Here is a 14,822-nt window from a genome sequence, read left to right as displayed (position 1 = left end):
TTCAAAGGAAGCTTGGAAGTTGATGACCTGCCTCATTTCCATTTTGCCAGCACAATTCCATCTTTGTGAGTTGAGTTTGGTAATGCCTTAGTCCTTGTTCTTTTGATCAAAAGTGTATAATTTGCTAGGCTAGGATCTAAACGGTTTGGCAATTAAAAAAAAAAAAAAGCCAACAAGTGGTAGAGTGCTAGTCTTGAGCTGAAGAGCTGAGGGACAGTGCCCCGGCTCAGAGTTCAGGCCCTATGACCGACAAAAGAAAAAAAAGAAAAAAAAAAAGAAACAAAGGCCAAAATTGCTACCATCATGCATGAATTTTCTTAATGGGCCACAAACTTTGAAAAGCTCCCAACACCCTAATGAAAGGCAACGTTAAAATACACATAAAAAAGGGAGGTGGGGGAATCCAGGGTCACCACCCAACTTCCCTTAGTAATGAAATATTTAAGAAAATAAAAGAAATACATACATACCAGCTTTGTGGAAAGACAACCTCCTTAAATATAAAAAGTACAGCTAGGTAAAGCAGTGGGCTTCCAGGAGGTGACAGCAGAAGGGGTTGTATACCAAATCAGTTACACCGCTCAGTTATTTGGTAATCAGGCACACACACTACAAAAGCTGTGTTTTACAGAATATTTTACAAAATAAGTTTTAATTTAACAATCTAAAAAATGAAAGCTGCTTTTCAGAGGACAGACACGTGACTCTTCTTAATTCCTTCATGTAGCACACAGTCACCCAGATACCCACCAGCAGTGCTGACATGGCAGGAGAAGACATATGGTCAGGCACCAAGCTGGTGGCCAGCAAATACACCAGCTTATGCGCTGGCCAGGGTACCAGGCAGATGCTTCTGCAGCTAAGAAGGATTTCTGCAGGATGTCTTTCTCAAAGGTCAAGGCACATGGGAGTATGTGTGAAGTCCAGAAGTCTAGCCAGCAGACGTGGGGTCCTGCTAGCAGTCACTTCATCCCATTCTTCATGTCTGATAAAGCACTTCATTTAGCCACTCGGGAAGAATTTATTTTCTTGATATCAATGGGGCTCAAAATCAATGTTCCATTTTTGAATTTCCCAACCTGTCCAATCTGTCCACTTGACAAAATACTGGGGGCCAACTTCTTCTTGGCTTTCCTGTGTTCCAGGTGAAAGAAAGGTGCCAGGCAGTGAGGTGTGGGAGGAGGCACAAGCCACTCAGCTGCGCGCAGACGCCTCCCCTCCCATGCAGACCCTGGCCGCTGCAGCAAACACTTCCTGCTTCAAGGCCTTTTGTACATGCTTTCTAGGCTTACATCTCCTTCCTCAAGGGATGTCCTGACCTACCTACCCAGTGATATTCTTTTTTTTTTTTTTTTTTGGTCAGTCGTGGGATCTGAACTCTGGGACTGGGCGCTGTCCCTCAACTCTTCAGCTCAAGGCTAGCACTCTACCACTTGAGCCACAGCGCCACTTCCAGCCTTTTCTGCTTATGTGGTGCTGAGGAATCGAACCCAGGGCCTCATGCATGGAAGGCAAGCACTCTTCCAATGAGCTATCTTCCCAGCCCCCAAGTGGTATTCTTTAACCATGAGCCACTGCAGCTTCTTCCTAGGACCTGTGAGTGCTGTGGTCACCACACCTGTACATCTCCCTCCTACATACACGTTCAAGACAGGGCTCCCACTTGGTCAACCTAACAGATACTTGTGGCCTGGACAATGACCACTTTGCGGCATATACAAGGGCAGAGGGGACCTAAGAAAAAGAGTTGAGACCTGATTTTTTTTTTTTTTTGTCAGTTGTGGGGCCTGACCTCTGGGCCTGGGTGCTGTCCCTCAGCTCTTCAGTTGTAGACCAGCGCTTTACCACTTGAGCCTCAGCCCCACTTCCAGCTTTTTCTGCTAATGTGGTGCTGAGGAATTGAACCCAGGGCCTCATGTATGCAAGGTAAACACTCTACCACTGAGCCACCTTCCCAGCACCGAGACCTGATTCTTGAACAATAACTGGGAGAAGAGCAGGGACTGCAACGAAGTTAGGGACGTGGCTTCAGTGTCTCACGCCTATAACCCTAGACTCCCAACTGAAGGCTTAGATGTGAAGATTACAGATCAAAGTCATCCCCCAAAGTCCATGAGACCCCTATCTCCAATTAACCACCAAAAAAAAGCTACAAGTGGAGCTGAGGTTCAAGGAGCAGAGTGCTAGCCATGAGCTCAAAAAGCTCAGGGAGCATTCCAGTCCCAAGACCTGCACACAAACAAATACGCAGTCATCCCTGGGCCACAGGCGTTACCCAGTTCTGCAGAGCAGGCAGCACTGCGTACCCGTGGGCTCCCAGGAGGGGAGGCCAGGTGGAGACCCCAGCCACAGCACATGTGACTTGGGAGAAGGCCCCAGTCAGCTTTGGGGCAGCTGGTCTTTGGTGGCAGTGGCTCATCGTGATCGTCACCTTGACCAGACCAAGAGACACCCAGATTACCAAAGCACAACTCTGGTCATCCACGGAGGCTTGTTTAGAGATGTCTAGGTCCCGAGGGCACTGGCCTCATCAGTGGTTTCTAGTATGGGTATATTATTGAAAGATGGTGGAAAAGAGAAGGCAGGGCCTTTCAGGAAGATTTTTGCGCTGGCAAATGTCTCCCCTTTTCTGTTTCCTAGATATTGCAATGGACCAAACTTCTTGCCTCTGAACCCAGAACTACAACAAATCCTCCCTGCTGAAGCGGCATCAGTCAGGGTTCAGATCAGGTACCCCAAACCCACACAGATGTTTACTAAAGCTCAGCTTCAGATCCTCTCACAGGGGTGAGCAGTGTAACTACCGCAAAGAAGCACCATAGTGGGCAGTCTCGAACAGGCTGCCCCACTGCACCCATTCTAGATACCAGGTCAGAACTAACAGGTCTTAGCTAGGGCTCGGCCTTGTACCCACTACTGTTACTCACCTGTCCTCCTGCAGCTTTCTCTTCTTTTTCTTGAAAATATCTGTATCCTGAGCCTGAGTTTAGAATTTAAGACAATATATGTGATGTTAGTAGATAATGGAGAGTCAAAAAAAATAACTGCAAGAATTTGGCATCAGTGGCTCATGAAAGTAATCCTAGCTACTCAGGAGGCTAAAATCCAAGAAATGTATCTCAATGCCAGCCTGGGCAAGAAAGTCCATGAGACTTTTATCTCCTATTAATCACCCTAAAGCTTGAAGTTGAGCTGTGGCTCAAGTAGTACAGTGCAAGCCTTGAGCACAAAAGTTCAGGGACAGCACCCAGGACTGGCATACACAGGGACAGTAGCAACAGAGCTACCTGGCTACCATCTAGTCTCAGGACACTTTTCTTTTTTTTTTTTTTTTTTGGGTCCGGTCGTGGGGCCTGAACTCTGGGCCTGGGCGCTGTCCCTCAGCTCTTCAGCTCAAGGCTAGTGCTCTACCACTTGAGCCACAGTGCCACTTCGGCTTTTTTCTTTTTGCTTATGTGGTGCTGAGGAATCGAACCCAGGGCCTCAGGCATGCAAGGCAAGCGCTCTACCACTGAGCCACCTTCCCAGCCCTCAGGACGCTTTTCATGTGGCCTCAGGACGACAGTTTCAGTCTCACCCACATCAAGTGTTCCCAGCGAGTGTGAGCGAGCATGGAGCTTCCCAGCCATAAGCCTGACGCCCCAGCTGGAGTTAGCAAGCATGCCTGGTCCCAAGTGAAAGAACCATTTCCTGCCAGTCCTGGCTATCCTAGTTTAAATGTGGAAGACATCACACTTACCACTCTCTTTTCTTCTTCCTTTGCTTTTTTCCTCTCTTTGATCTGTGTCTGCAAAACCTTGTAATTCACATAACTATTTTTGGGAGGCTAAAATGAAAGCATCAGGACAGACAATCAGTGTTTATTCTGCAAAAGCGTCCCAGTGTCCTCTGCTCTGTCTTAGGCAGCCCTCACCTTGGCACCCAGCATGATGGCACGTTCCTGTTCCAGCACTCTTTCTTTTCCTTTCCCATAGCCCGTGATCCCAAAGCGGTGCACCTCCAAACGCGCCTGTGGACAAACACAACGTGATCCATGCCTCCTGCGCCACGTCTGCAGAGTGTCTAGTTCAGTGAGGGGCGTGGTGGTATCGGGAGTATATCTCATTCAGTGAGGGGTGTGGTGTTATAGTGAGTGTATTGCATTCAGTGAGTGGGCATGATGGTATCTGAGTGTATCTCGTTTAATGAGGGGCGTGGTGGTATCTGAATATATCTCGTTCAGTGAGGGGGATGGTGGTATCCTGAGTATATCTCATTCAGTTAGTGGGTGTGATGTTATCTGAGGGTATTGCATTCAGAGGGATCTGTCCCTTGCTACCAGACATGCAAAATATTCACCTCCACCATACAGCTGTCTACTAAAAATATATAGTAAGTGTATTCCAAATAGTGAAGACAAACATAAAATTAACTCTAAGTAAATTAGCAATTGCCAATACATACCTTTTCTAGGTTAAATTCTTGAATATCCACATCTTTCTCAAAGATACTAGTGTTAGTCTGCAAAGAAAAGAATTACTTAAATCAACTGTTACTACATCATGGTATTTATATTTGTTCCTTTCCTATTTATTTATTTTTGTTGGTCCTGGGACTTGAACTCAGGGCCTGGGCTATGTCTCTGAGCCTAGCTCAAGGCTGGCACTCTACCACTTGAGCCACTACTCAGTACCACATACACAGAAAAAGCCAGAATTGGCGCTGGGGCTCAAGTGGTACAGTGCTAGCCTTTAGCAAAAGAAGCTCAGAGACAGCGCCTAGGCCCTGAGTTCAAGCCTCAGGACTGGCAAACAACAACAACAAAAACAATGATATATGGCTCAAGTGTCAAAATGCCTGCCTAGCAAGCTGAAATCAAGTTAAAAATCCCAACACCAGCTGAGATGCTGTAATTCTAACTATTCAGAAGGCTGAGATCTAAGGATTGGGGGTTTGGGGTCAAGTGGTAGAGGGTCTGTCTATTAAACACGAGGCCCTGAGTTCAAATTCCAACAATGAGAACAACAAAGAGGGGGCATTCGGCCACATGCTGTAACTGTATGAACACTAGTGAAAAATGGACACTGTAAATGAAAATGCCCATCTCTAAAGGCACGCAAGCTCAAAGGGTGAGTTCACAGACAGACAGACAGTCAGGAGAGCAGCAGTCAGTGCTCACTGAGGTCAAAGTTTCAGTATGTATTTAATACCACTCAAAAATGGTTATATTGGGGCTGAGAACGTGGCTCAGCGGTAGAGCGCTTACCTTGCATGCCTGAGGCCCTGGGTTCAATTCCTCAGCACCACATAAGCAAAAAGAAAAAAGCCGGAAGTGGCGCTGTGGCTCAAGTGGTAGAGCGCTAGCTTTGAGCTGAAGAGCTGAGGGGCAGCGCCCAGGCCCAGAGTTCAGGCCCCACAACCAGACCCCCCCCCCAAAAAAAAGGTTATATTGGTAAATTTTTCATTATGCGTATTTTAGCATAATTTTAAAAAAGAAAACAAGAAAAAAGATGCCTTCACTCTGGGCCATACATATATCAAAAACCTTAAAGACAACTAACAGCCAACAGAAGGGAGAGGGAGAAACGTGTCCTCAAGGCCGCTAGACCTAAGGCATGAAAAAAGAAGGCAAAGTTGATGAGAGGACAATGTACCTCCAATGCTGAGGCAGGAAAGTCCTGCTCCAGGGTAGGCACAGGAGGAGCCACCAGTGCCTGAGCAGAGGTCAGAAGATGAAATGCTGGGAGTCATCTCTTTTCTTCCCTCCTATCTAGAATAATGGCTAGCAAACCTCTCAAGTTCAACATTTCTTTGGGAAACATCAGATTTCTAGGACAGGTGAAAGTAGGCTTTATTTCTAATGTGAAATGATACTGTTGCAAATTCCATCAGACCACATGACTCACTGGCTTCAAGTGGAAGCTTGGGATCTTAAGGAAACTACCATGAAACAATCCATGTTTGGCCAACAGTAGCTGTCCCACTCAATCCTGGCCCCAAGTCTGTAGACAGGAAGCAGCCATGAGCGGTGTGCAGCCTCTGAGCAGGTATGAGTGTCTCGGAGGAAAGAGGATAAAGCTGGTGCACAGGTGCTCACTGCCACGTACTGGCGTCTACTCAGCCACGCATGCTGCAGGGTGTGATCTATGCTCACAGCACCCTGTCCCACACAGCCACCAGTCCAAATGTAACGCAGTCCCAGTCCTGTGCTTTGTTCTTCGAATAAGTTTGTGCACCAGGCTCAGGAAACCTGTCTGTAGGCTGGCTGTCTCGGTGACCAAAACATCTTCCAAATATGGCTTAGATTTAAAAAAATTTATTAGTTAAAATGTACAACTTGCCGGGAGCTGGTGTCTCCTGTAACCCTAGCTACTCTAAAGAGGCTAAGATCTGAGAATCACAATTCAAAGCCAGCCTCGGCAAAGTGACTGAGACTCTTATATTCTATTAACCCAGGAAACCAGAAGTGGGGCTATGGCTCTAAATGGTAAGAGTGTTAGCCTTGAGCCTAAGCCTCGAGTTCAAGCCCCATGACTTACCACCACCTCTCCCCAAACCCAACTTATCTCTAAACATCCTAGTTTAAAAACCACAGGCAGTGTTAGAGTATTAAGAAGTTAGCTCTTTCAATTAGATTCTTTTCTGCCTAAACCCTACTGGATGCTGCAACTGACCACTGTACTGCAAGTATTTCAAGTGTGAATAAAGCTCAAATAAAGTGCTGTGGGGTGAGCTGGATGCTGTAGGAGGGAGCAGCCTCCGGATGCAATCGGCACTATTTGGCAATAGTGTGGGGAAAGGTTCGCTCACTGGTGTTCTGGCTCTGTGCACTTGTGTTACTCAAAGCACAAAGAGGCTGCCTTAATCTGTATTTTATCTCCTGTGTAGACGTTAAGCACACCACCTTGAAGCCAAAAAGCCTTGGATTAGAACCTGATTCTTGAGGCTTTAGATCCACAATCCTTTATCTGGAACACCTATAGTCAGGTTCCAGCTTCAAATGACAGACACCCTACACTTTGGAAAGACAAGACTGTGAATAAACTGAGCACTTCCACTTCCTGTGTAGTCCAAGGCAGCAGCCATAATTGATTACTACAGCTGAGTATCTCTGCAGGGCTGGGGTGGGGCTCAGGAGTGAGGTCTTACCTCACAGGCAAGGCCTAGCTGTCACACCCAGCTCTGTGAAAGAAAGAAGGAAAGAAAGAAAGGAAAGACAGAAGGAAAGAAAGAAAGAAAGATAAAGGAAGAAAGGAAGAGAGAGAGAGGGAGGGAGGGAGGGAGAGAGGGAGAGAAGGAAAGAGGGAGAGAGGAAAGGGAAAAAGAGGGAGAGAGAGAGGAAGGGGAAGGGGGGGAGGGAGAGAGGGAGAGAGGGGGAGAGGGTCTACAACAGTCTGCTAATTTACAACACATAGGGTGAACAAAAGTGGGTTTTTCTGGGGCTGGTCCTGGGGTTTGAACTCAGGGCTTGGCACTTCTCTGAGCTTCTTTTTGCTAGCACTCTACCACTTGAGCCACAGTGCAACTTCTGGCTTTTTTTTTTTTTTTTTTTTTGGTAATTTATTAGAATAGTCTCACAGCCTTTCCTGCTTGGGCTAGTTTCAAACCGCATCCTTAGATCTCAGCCTCCTGAGTAGCTAGGAGTACAGGTGAGCCCCACATGTCCCAGCCAAAAGTGATTGTTAACAAGCCCCATCAGATTTTTCTGCCAAATAAATGTGTACCATTTTAAAACACCAACTCCACTCAACTGATTTCCAGGGCTCTGAGTGTTGAGTTGCACACAGGATGTGTGGGATAATGTTGAAAACTTTAGGTTCCTCTATGGGTCAGGGAGCCCCAAGAACAATCTGTTCTTTCAGAGTATTTACAAGAGGAAAACACCACCATCAGATGCTCAGCAAGACGAACACAGTTCATGCACAGGTACAGCCTTAGCTGAGGCCACAAGAGGCAGAAATACTCCACCTGCGGGCTTCCATCCCTCTCCTCAGGTCACTAGGGTAAGAAATGCAGAGGATGGAGAAGCATGCCAAGGCCAGCAACACCTCATGGCTCCAGGCCGCTTCCAGAAGCGCTCCTGGTTTCAGAAACTTCCTCCTCCCAGGCAGCCACACCAGTGAAGGAATGGCTTCACTCAAGCCCGTATGCCTCCACTTCAAACCTGGACAACACAAAACCACCGCTGCTCTGCCTGTGCTGCTGCTCACCTACTCAGCACCCGTGTTCTTCTCAAAACTCTTACCAGATCACCTCCTACCCTCGCTTCTTTTTCTTTTGGTGGTAGTACCAGGCACCGGGTAGACCTGGACACTGTACCTGAGCTTTTTCACTCAAGGCTGGAGCTCTACCACTTGAGCCACAGCTCTACTTCTGGCTTTTTGGTGGTTAACTGGAGATAGTTTGGTAGACTTTGCTGCCTATGGCAATCTTTAGGTCTTGGCCTCCTGCATAGCTAGGGTTACAGGAATGAGCCACCGGTGCCCAGCTTTCACCTAACCTTCTTTGGTGGCGTCCCACATACTCTCAAGTCATAAGGTCCTACCACCACTCCTGACACAAGTAGAGGCTGTGGCCTCACCTGTCTCCCCATGTGACCTCATGCCACTGTCGCCTCTGTCCCACTCCTGCTGCCTGGCCAGCTCCTTATCGCAATCAGGTGTTTCACATCTGTTGGCTGCTTTCCCCTGACTGTACTGCTCTGTCCTGCCCGTCTAGCACCACGACCAGTGTTAGCCACATTACCTCCTCAGGCTTATTTTTCTGACTATACTACTGGGAGTAGGATCTGCCTGCTCCTTTCAGGACCCTAGTTGTTTCTTGCTGTACTTGCAACTGTCTTAAAATTGTAATATCAATCACCTGGGATGTATATAATACATTCCACCAGGGCAAAGGACAATTGCATTTACTGCTGTGTCCCTGGGGGCTGGCTGACAGCAAGCACCCAGTGATGAGGATAAACCAATGAGCACGTCATCTCTTATGGACTGTGTGCTGTGAAACTGCTGTTCTCATTGCACTAAGACAGGCTATGACCACTCACTTATAGGCTAGACATTGAGAACAGGATAAAAGCAACAGAACAGGTAGATGTGCTCCTAGACAAGCCTATGAAGACCTGTTACAATACATCACACAATTTGACCAAAGCTTGTGTGGTTCAAGTCCAAGTTCTGGGGAAGGAAGGCCATTTCCTAGGCTCAGCAGGCTAGACTACTATCCAAGTGGCCACTACCTTCTCCTTTCTCAAGTTCTCCTTATTTTGCCATGTGCTTCCACCACTGCCGTCTATGTGAATTATCCCATGGCTCATGTGCTACTGGAGAGCGAGGCCAGCGACACCTGTGTGACACAGCTCTTCGTGCAGCACTGTCCCAGTAGACACGGTGTGCCGCAGTCCCTGACTCACAAGCTGCGGTGCCAGTGCTGCAGGCCTTTCTACAGACTTCCACTGCCCACATGCTGCCTCCAACTCACATGTTCAAAGGGTAATTTTTCTTGTTTTTTTTTTTTTTTTTTTTTTTGGTGGGGAAAGGGGCAAAATAGGTACACAGAAATGGAGGGCAGAAGGGTGAACAAATGCACACACACACACACACACACATACCCTCCTCAATATATACTGTGTAAAATCTGAACTATGCAATGTGTGGGCAAGACAGGGAAAGGAAGGGGAGATATTATTCAAGAAGCATTGTATTCACGACCAGACTTATGAAATTATAACCCCTCTGTATAACACTTTAGCACTAACAATAAAATTATATTTAGGAAAAAAAAGGCAGGCTGGGCAATAGTGGCTCATACCTGTAATCCTAGATACTCAGATCTAAGGATAGCTGTTGAAAGCCAGCCCAGGCAGGAAAGTCCATGAAACTTTTTTTTCTTTTTTGGTTGGTCATGAGGCCGGAACTCTGGGCCTGAGCACTGTCCCTCAGCTCTTCAGCTCAAGGCTAGCGATCTACCATTTGAGCTACTTCCAGCTTTGTTTATATGGTGCTGAGGAATTGAATCCAGGGCCTCATGAATGCAAGGCAAGCACTCTACCACTGAGCCACCTTCCCAGCCCAAGTCCATGAAACTTTTATTTCCAATTAACCACTAAAAAGCCAGAAGTGGATCTGTGGCTCAAGAGGCAGTATTAGCCTTAAGAAAAAAAGCTCAGGGACAGTGCCCATGCTCTGAATTCAAGCCCCAGGAAAGAAGGTGAAGGGAAGGGAGAAAAAAAAAAGCAAGAGCCAGGCGCTGGTGGCTCACGCCTGTAATCCTAGCTACTCAGGAGGCTGAGATCTGAGGATCACGGTTCAAAGCCAGCCCGGGCAGGAGAGACCGTGAGACTCCTATCTCCAATAAACCACCAGAAAACCGGAAGTGGCGCTGTAGCTCAAGTGGTAGAGCGCTCGCCTTGAGCTGAAGAGCTGAGGGACAGCGCCACAGAGTTCAAGCCCCACGACCGACAAAAAAAAAAAAAAAAAAAAAAAAAAAAAAAAAAAGCAAGAGAGCGTAAGGATAAATGGAAGTTTTCATTATGCAAAAATATAAGCAAAGTGAAAAAGGGCTTGCTTGGAGTGTGGAGGCAACTGGACAGCTCCAGAAGATGTTGTATTACTGAGACAGGAAGAGGTACACTCACACACTGGCCTTCTGTGGTGAACACAGAGATGTCTAGAACCCAAGATGCTTCATGTCAGTGTTCCTCTCCAGCTAAGTCACTCTGAAATCAGATCCCAGCAAGGTCATCGGGCTAACGTAAGGCCAGGTGATCAGCTCTGGCAGCCTGAGGGCCAGTTCTTGGCTTTCTTGGCTCTGAGTGCCACTGTTAAGAGCGCAAGAGCTGGGACTCTGGCCTAGAACCTTAAAATAAAGATATGATTGGAGTGTCCTAATAACCTTTAAGAAAAAGATGAGTGAACTGGACATGGTATGACACCTGAAATCCAGAATACACACTTGTTTTGCTTTGCACTACTGGCAATTGAGCCCAGGACCAAATAAATGTAAGGCCAGGGCTCTACTACTGAGCTGTAACCCAGCCTGATAGATATTTTTAAAACAATAAAGAGGCAGGCACCAGTGGTTTATGCCCTTAATCCCTGCTCCTGAGGAAGCTGATATATGAGAATGACCTTTTGGAGCCAGCCTAGATAGTACAATCAATCCCCAGTACTCCAAAGCCAAGTGAAAGCAGGGGGCCAAACGCAAACAATAAGGATGTGGCAAACACTAGGCACTAAAATCTGTTCATACAACCATAAAAAGCCATGTAAGCCAGGTGCCAGTGGCTCACACCTGTAACCCTAGTTACTCAGAAAGTTGAGATCTAAGGATTGTGATTTGGAGGCAGCTGGGGCAGGAAATCCCAAGACTCTTCTCCAATTAACATGTTGTGCCCCTCCTCCCCCCAAAAGAGCTGGAAGTGGAGATGTGGCTCACGTGGTAGCTTGTCCTGAGTGAAAAAAACAACAACAAAAAAAACAAAAACTGAAGGACACCACCCAGGCCCCAAGTTCAAATCCCAGAACTGGTACGTACATACGCACGGGCTCGCACCCCCCACACACTTAAAACACAATACAAGCTAAGCCATCTTCGTAGACAGCCTACAGTTCCCAGAAAAACATGCCATGCTCTATGCTCTAAAACCTGTGAATATGACTTATTTGGAAGGAGGGATCTCTAGAAAAGACCATCTGGATTTAGGGCGAGCCTTATTCCCAATGTAAGAAGAGCAGAGGAAATCTGAGACCCAGACCCCGTAAGAACAAAAGCCATGTAGAGGCAGCGCTGTCCTTTGCCTGAAGCCACCTCTGGTCAGAGGCCACACATTCCCCTGGATTTCTAGCCTCCAGAACTACAAGGCAATGTATCACTGTGGCTTTAGGTCACTGAGGTTGGAGCAATCTTAATTTCAGCTGCATTGTACTCATAAACCAAAACCCTTTGTACAACTACTTAAAAACTGAAAAAAAACAAATACAATCCTTTTGTGTGTGTGGTACTGACACTTGAACTAAGGGTCTTATGCTTGCTATCTATGCAGGTGTTTTCCCTCTGGAGCTGTACCCCTAGCCCTTTTTACATTAGGTTATTTTTCAGATGGTCTACCATAATCATCCTACTTATATACCTCTTTTGTAGTTGGGATTATATAAATATTCCACCATACTTGGCTTGTTTCTTGAGATGGTATCTCACTTTTATCCTAGACTGGACTTGAACCACAATCCTAACTAAAAATCTAGGATTACAAGTATGTAACATGAGCCTTGATCCCATTTTCTTTGTGTGTGTGTGTGCTGGTACTGGGACTTAAACTTGCTCAAAGCTGGTGCTATACCAATTGAACCACAACTCCATGTCTGGCTTTTTAGTGATTCATTAGAGATAAACCTGGACAGGCTTTGAATTCCAATCCACATTATCTCAGCTTCCCAAGCAGCTAGGATTATAGATGTGAGCCACTTGCACCAAACTCTCATTTTTTTTTCTCCTTTTGTGTCTGTCCTGGGACTTGAACTCAGGGCCTAGGTGCTGTCCCTGAGCTTCTTCGGCTCAAGGCTAGCAATCTACCACTTGAGCCACAGCTCCACTTCTGGCTTTTTCTCAGTAGTTTGTTGAAGATAAGTCTCATGGGCTAGTTTCGAACTGTGATCCTCAAATCTCAGCCTCCTCATTTTCTATTTTCCTTTTCCATAAACAAAGGTGTACAAGACACAGAATGTGAAAGAAATGAGTTATTTGGATTTTTTTTTTTTTTTTTGGTCGGTTGTAGGGCCTGAACTCTGGGCCTGGGTGCTGTCCCTCAGCTATTCAGCTCAAGGCTAGTGCTCTGCCACTTGAGCCACAGTGCCACTTCTGGCTTTTTCTGCTTATGAGGTGCTGAGGAATCGAACCCAGGGCCTCATGCATGGAAGGCATGCATGAGTGGTAGAATTACCACTGAACCACATTCCCAGCTCAGTTACTTGGATTTTTTAACAGTAAATTTGCCAAAGTCATTAGGAGTATCAGAAAGAGTTACTGTACAATTGAGTTATTCTCTCAGCACCAGTAGACAAACAGCAGGCTAACATGGCCTGGGTTCAGCAAACCCTGAAGCTCCCATGACGGTTTACAGCTTGCCAGTTCATGTGCCCATCTGATCTGAGTGTGGATTCAGACCTGAGGCCTCAGCTACTTCTGACCAAGTCTGAGCAGTAGTTTACACCAACAATGAGATTGACAGTAAACAGCTGTTTTTCTCTCAAGGGTTAGAGGGTTGGAAAGAGTACCTCGGTGACAGAGAAGTCCCTGCGGAGTCCTGCAAACTATCTGGCAAATTCTCAGCCATGAGGGTGCCTTGGGAGGGGCCTGGTACAATCTACAAAGACAAGACCTAATGCACAATCACCGTACTCAAACCAACCAATTTATTACCTTTGTGTGCTCATCTCCAACTGGCTTCAGTCTCCTTTTTTTACTTCTGCTGTGAAATTCTACCACTTCAACTAGTTCCTTGTTCTTCGTTTGGGGGGTGGGCAATACTGCAGAAGCAGCAGAGACTTTTGGTCTTGCAGGGACTGCTGGGGATGGGATGGCAGGAGTGTGGTGCAGTTCTTCTCTGAGTTCCTTGAAAAAGATGGATGCGCTCTTCCTCTGGGGTCTCACAGGGGAGCCAGGAGGGAGGGCTGGCTCCACAGCCGCCAAGGACACAGCCTCTACACTGCTCTTCTGAGTGCCTCTGGTTCTGATTCTCTTCTGCTCTGTCTCACCTTCTGTCTCTCCTATTTGTTGAAACACAAGAAGGGAAGTCTTTTCAGTTTTAGCTAACACTAACATCAAATGCCACAGCAACAATTAAAGTTTTTCTTCAAGTCAGATATAGCTGCACAATTTGTAGTATTCAAACTGCAGTCATCTCTCCTAGGTAACTGTATTTACGTCTCTGACCTTAATTTAATTAGCACAGTTAATCTGATCCTCACCGCACTCCTCACTCCATGAGTCACCTTGGTAACCTGTTCCTAGGACTGGGATTCCCAACTGGCTCACACTTTGTACTATCAACACCTGCTATGACGCTGGTGGTTCCTCCAAACACTTCCTGGGGTGAAAGGTCTAGGCAATGCTCTTCCTATATTCTTTCATTTTTGCACTAAGTAGAACTGAAGGTGGCTGACTTAGCTTGAATATTTTCTAGGTCTTGCATCCACAGTTTGTTTGATCTGTTCAAACTATGACCACAATGCCAGACCTCATCACTCACGTACAGTGGGAGCACAAATGAGCTCTGCAAGTCTTTTTACTTAAGCAGAAAGCTAGGAATATAATAATGAGCAGGCCCAGGTTAGGCCTTCAGGGCTCCCCACAGCCTGTGTGGCCATCAACTGTGCTTAGGATGTTGCAGGGTCCTTCCCTGCAGCCTGTAAACCAGGGGCGGTCAGAGACTAACTAAACCATCTCCGAGACTCCGAAGGCACGGGGGCGCTGGGCACGGGAACCAGTACTCAGCAGCCTCCACGTGAGAAACGGCAGCGCCCTCACAGCTGGCACACGCGGGAAGCCCTGGGTTCGATTCCCCAGCACCACAGAGCAGGCCAGGAGCAGAGCTGCGGCTCAAGGGGTAAGCACCGGCCCAGGGCGAGGCCCGGGGCGCCGCGCACTCCGGGCCCGGCCATGTCTGGCCCGGCCGCCCGGGGCCCGTTCTCGGCTCACCCAGGTCGTAGAGCGTCTGCAGCAGGGCGTCCAGGGCCTCCTCGGAGCCGGTCGGCCCGGACACCGGCTGACTCTCCGGCTTCATGGTCGCCCGCCGCCCACCACTTCCGCTTCCGGCACGGCCAGGGCGCGTGCGTCGTCAGCGC

General features: G+C 47.3%; 1 protein-coding gene across 1 annotated transcript; it reads right to left on the bottom strand.

Moving 5' to 3' along the window:
* Positions 1 to 619: 619 nt before the first annotated feature.
* Fsaf1 (40S small subunit processome assembly factor 1) lies at positions 620 to 14,789 on the bottom strand. The gene is made up of 7 exons (XM_069998153.1): positions 14,677 to 14,789; positions 13,399 to 13,745; positions 4,444 to 4,500; positions 3,914 to 4,009; positions 3,740 to 3,826; positions 2,928 to 2,980; positions 620 to 1,134 (listed from the first exon to the last, which is right to left on the bottom strand). The coding sequence occupies exons 1-7, from the start codon at positions 14,759 to 14,761 to the stop codon at positions 999 to 1,001; spliced, it is 861 nt and encodes a 286-aa protein (XP_069854254.1). The 5' UTR covers positions 14,762 to 14,789; the 3' UTR covers positions 620 to 998.
* Between the last annotated feature and the right edge of the window lie 33 nt (positions 14,790 to 14,822).

The sequence above is a fragment of the Dipodomys merriami genome, unplaced genomic scaffold (assembly GCF_024711535.1).
Source record: "Dipodomys merriami isolate MVZ:Mamm:240054 unplaced genomic scaffold, mDipMer1.0.p SCAF_51, whole genome shotgun sequence".
Classification (NCBI taxonomy): domain Eukaryota; kingdom Metazoa; phylum Chordata; class Mammalia; order Rodentia; family Heteromyidae; genus Dipodomys; species Dipodomys merriami.
Note: the sequence above shows the minus strand (reverse complement) of the source record. Positions and strands in the feature narration are given on the sequence as shown.

Excerpts from the sequence above, each read along its gene's own strand:
- Fsaf1 (XM_069998153.1), bottom strand. The coding sequence starts at position 14,761 with ATGAAGCCGGAGAGTCAGCCGGTGTCCGGGCCGACCGGCTCCGAGGAG. Across the intron at positions 4,501-13,398 it reads TTGGAGATGAGCACACAAAG|ACTAACACTAGTATCTTTGA; the intron begins GTAATAAATTGG and ends TTTTCTTTGCAG. Across the intron at positions 3,827-3,913 it reads CCATCATGCTGGGTGCCAAG|CCTCCCAAAAATAGTTATGT; the intron begins GTGAGGGCTGCC and ends CTTTCATTTTAG.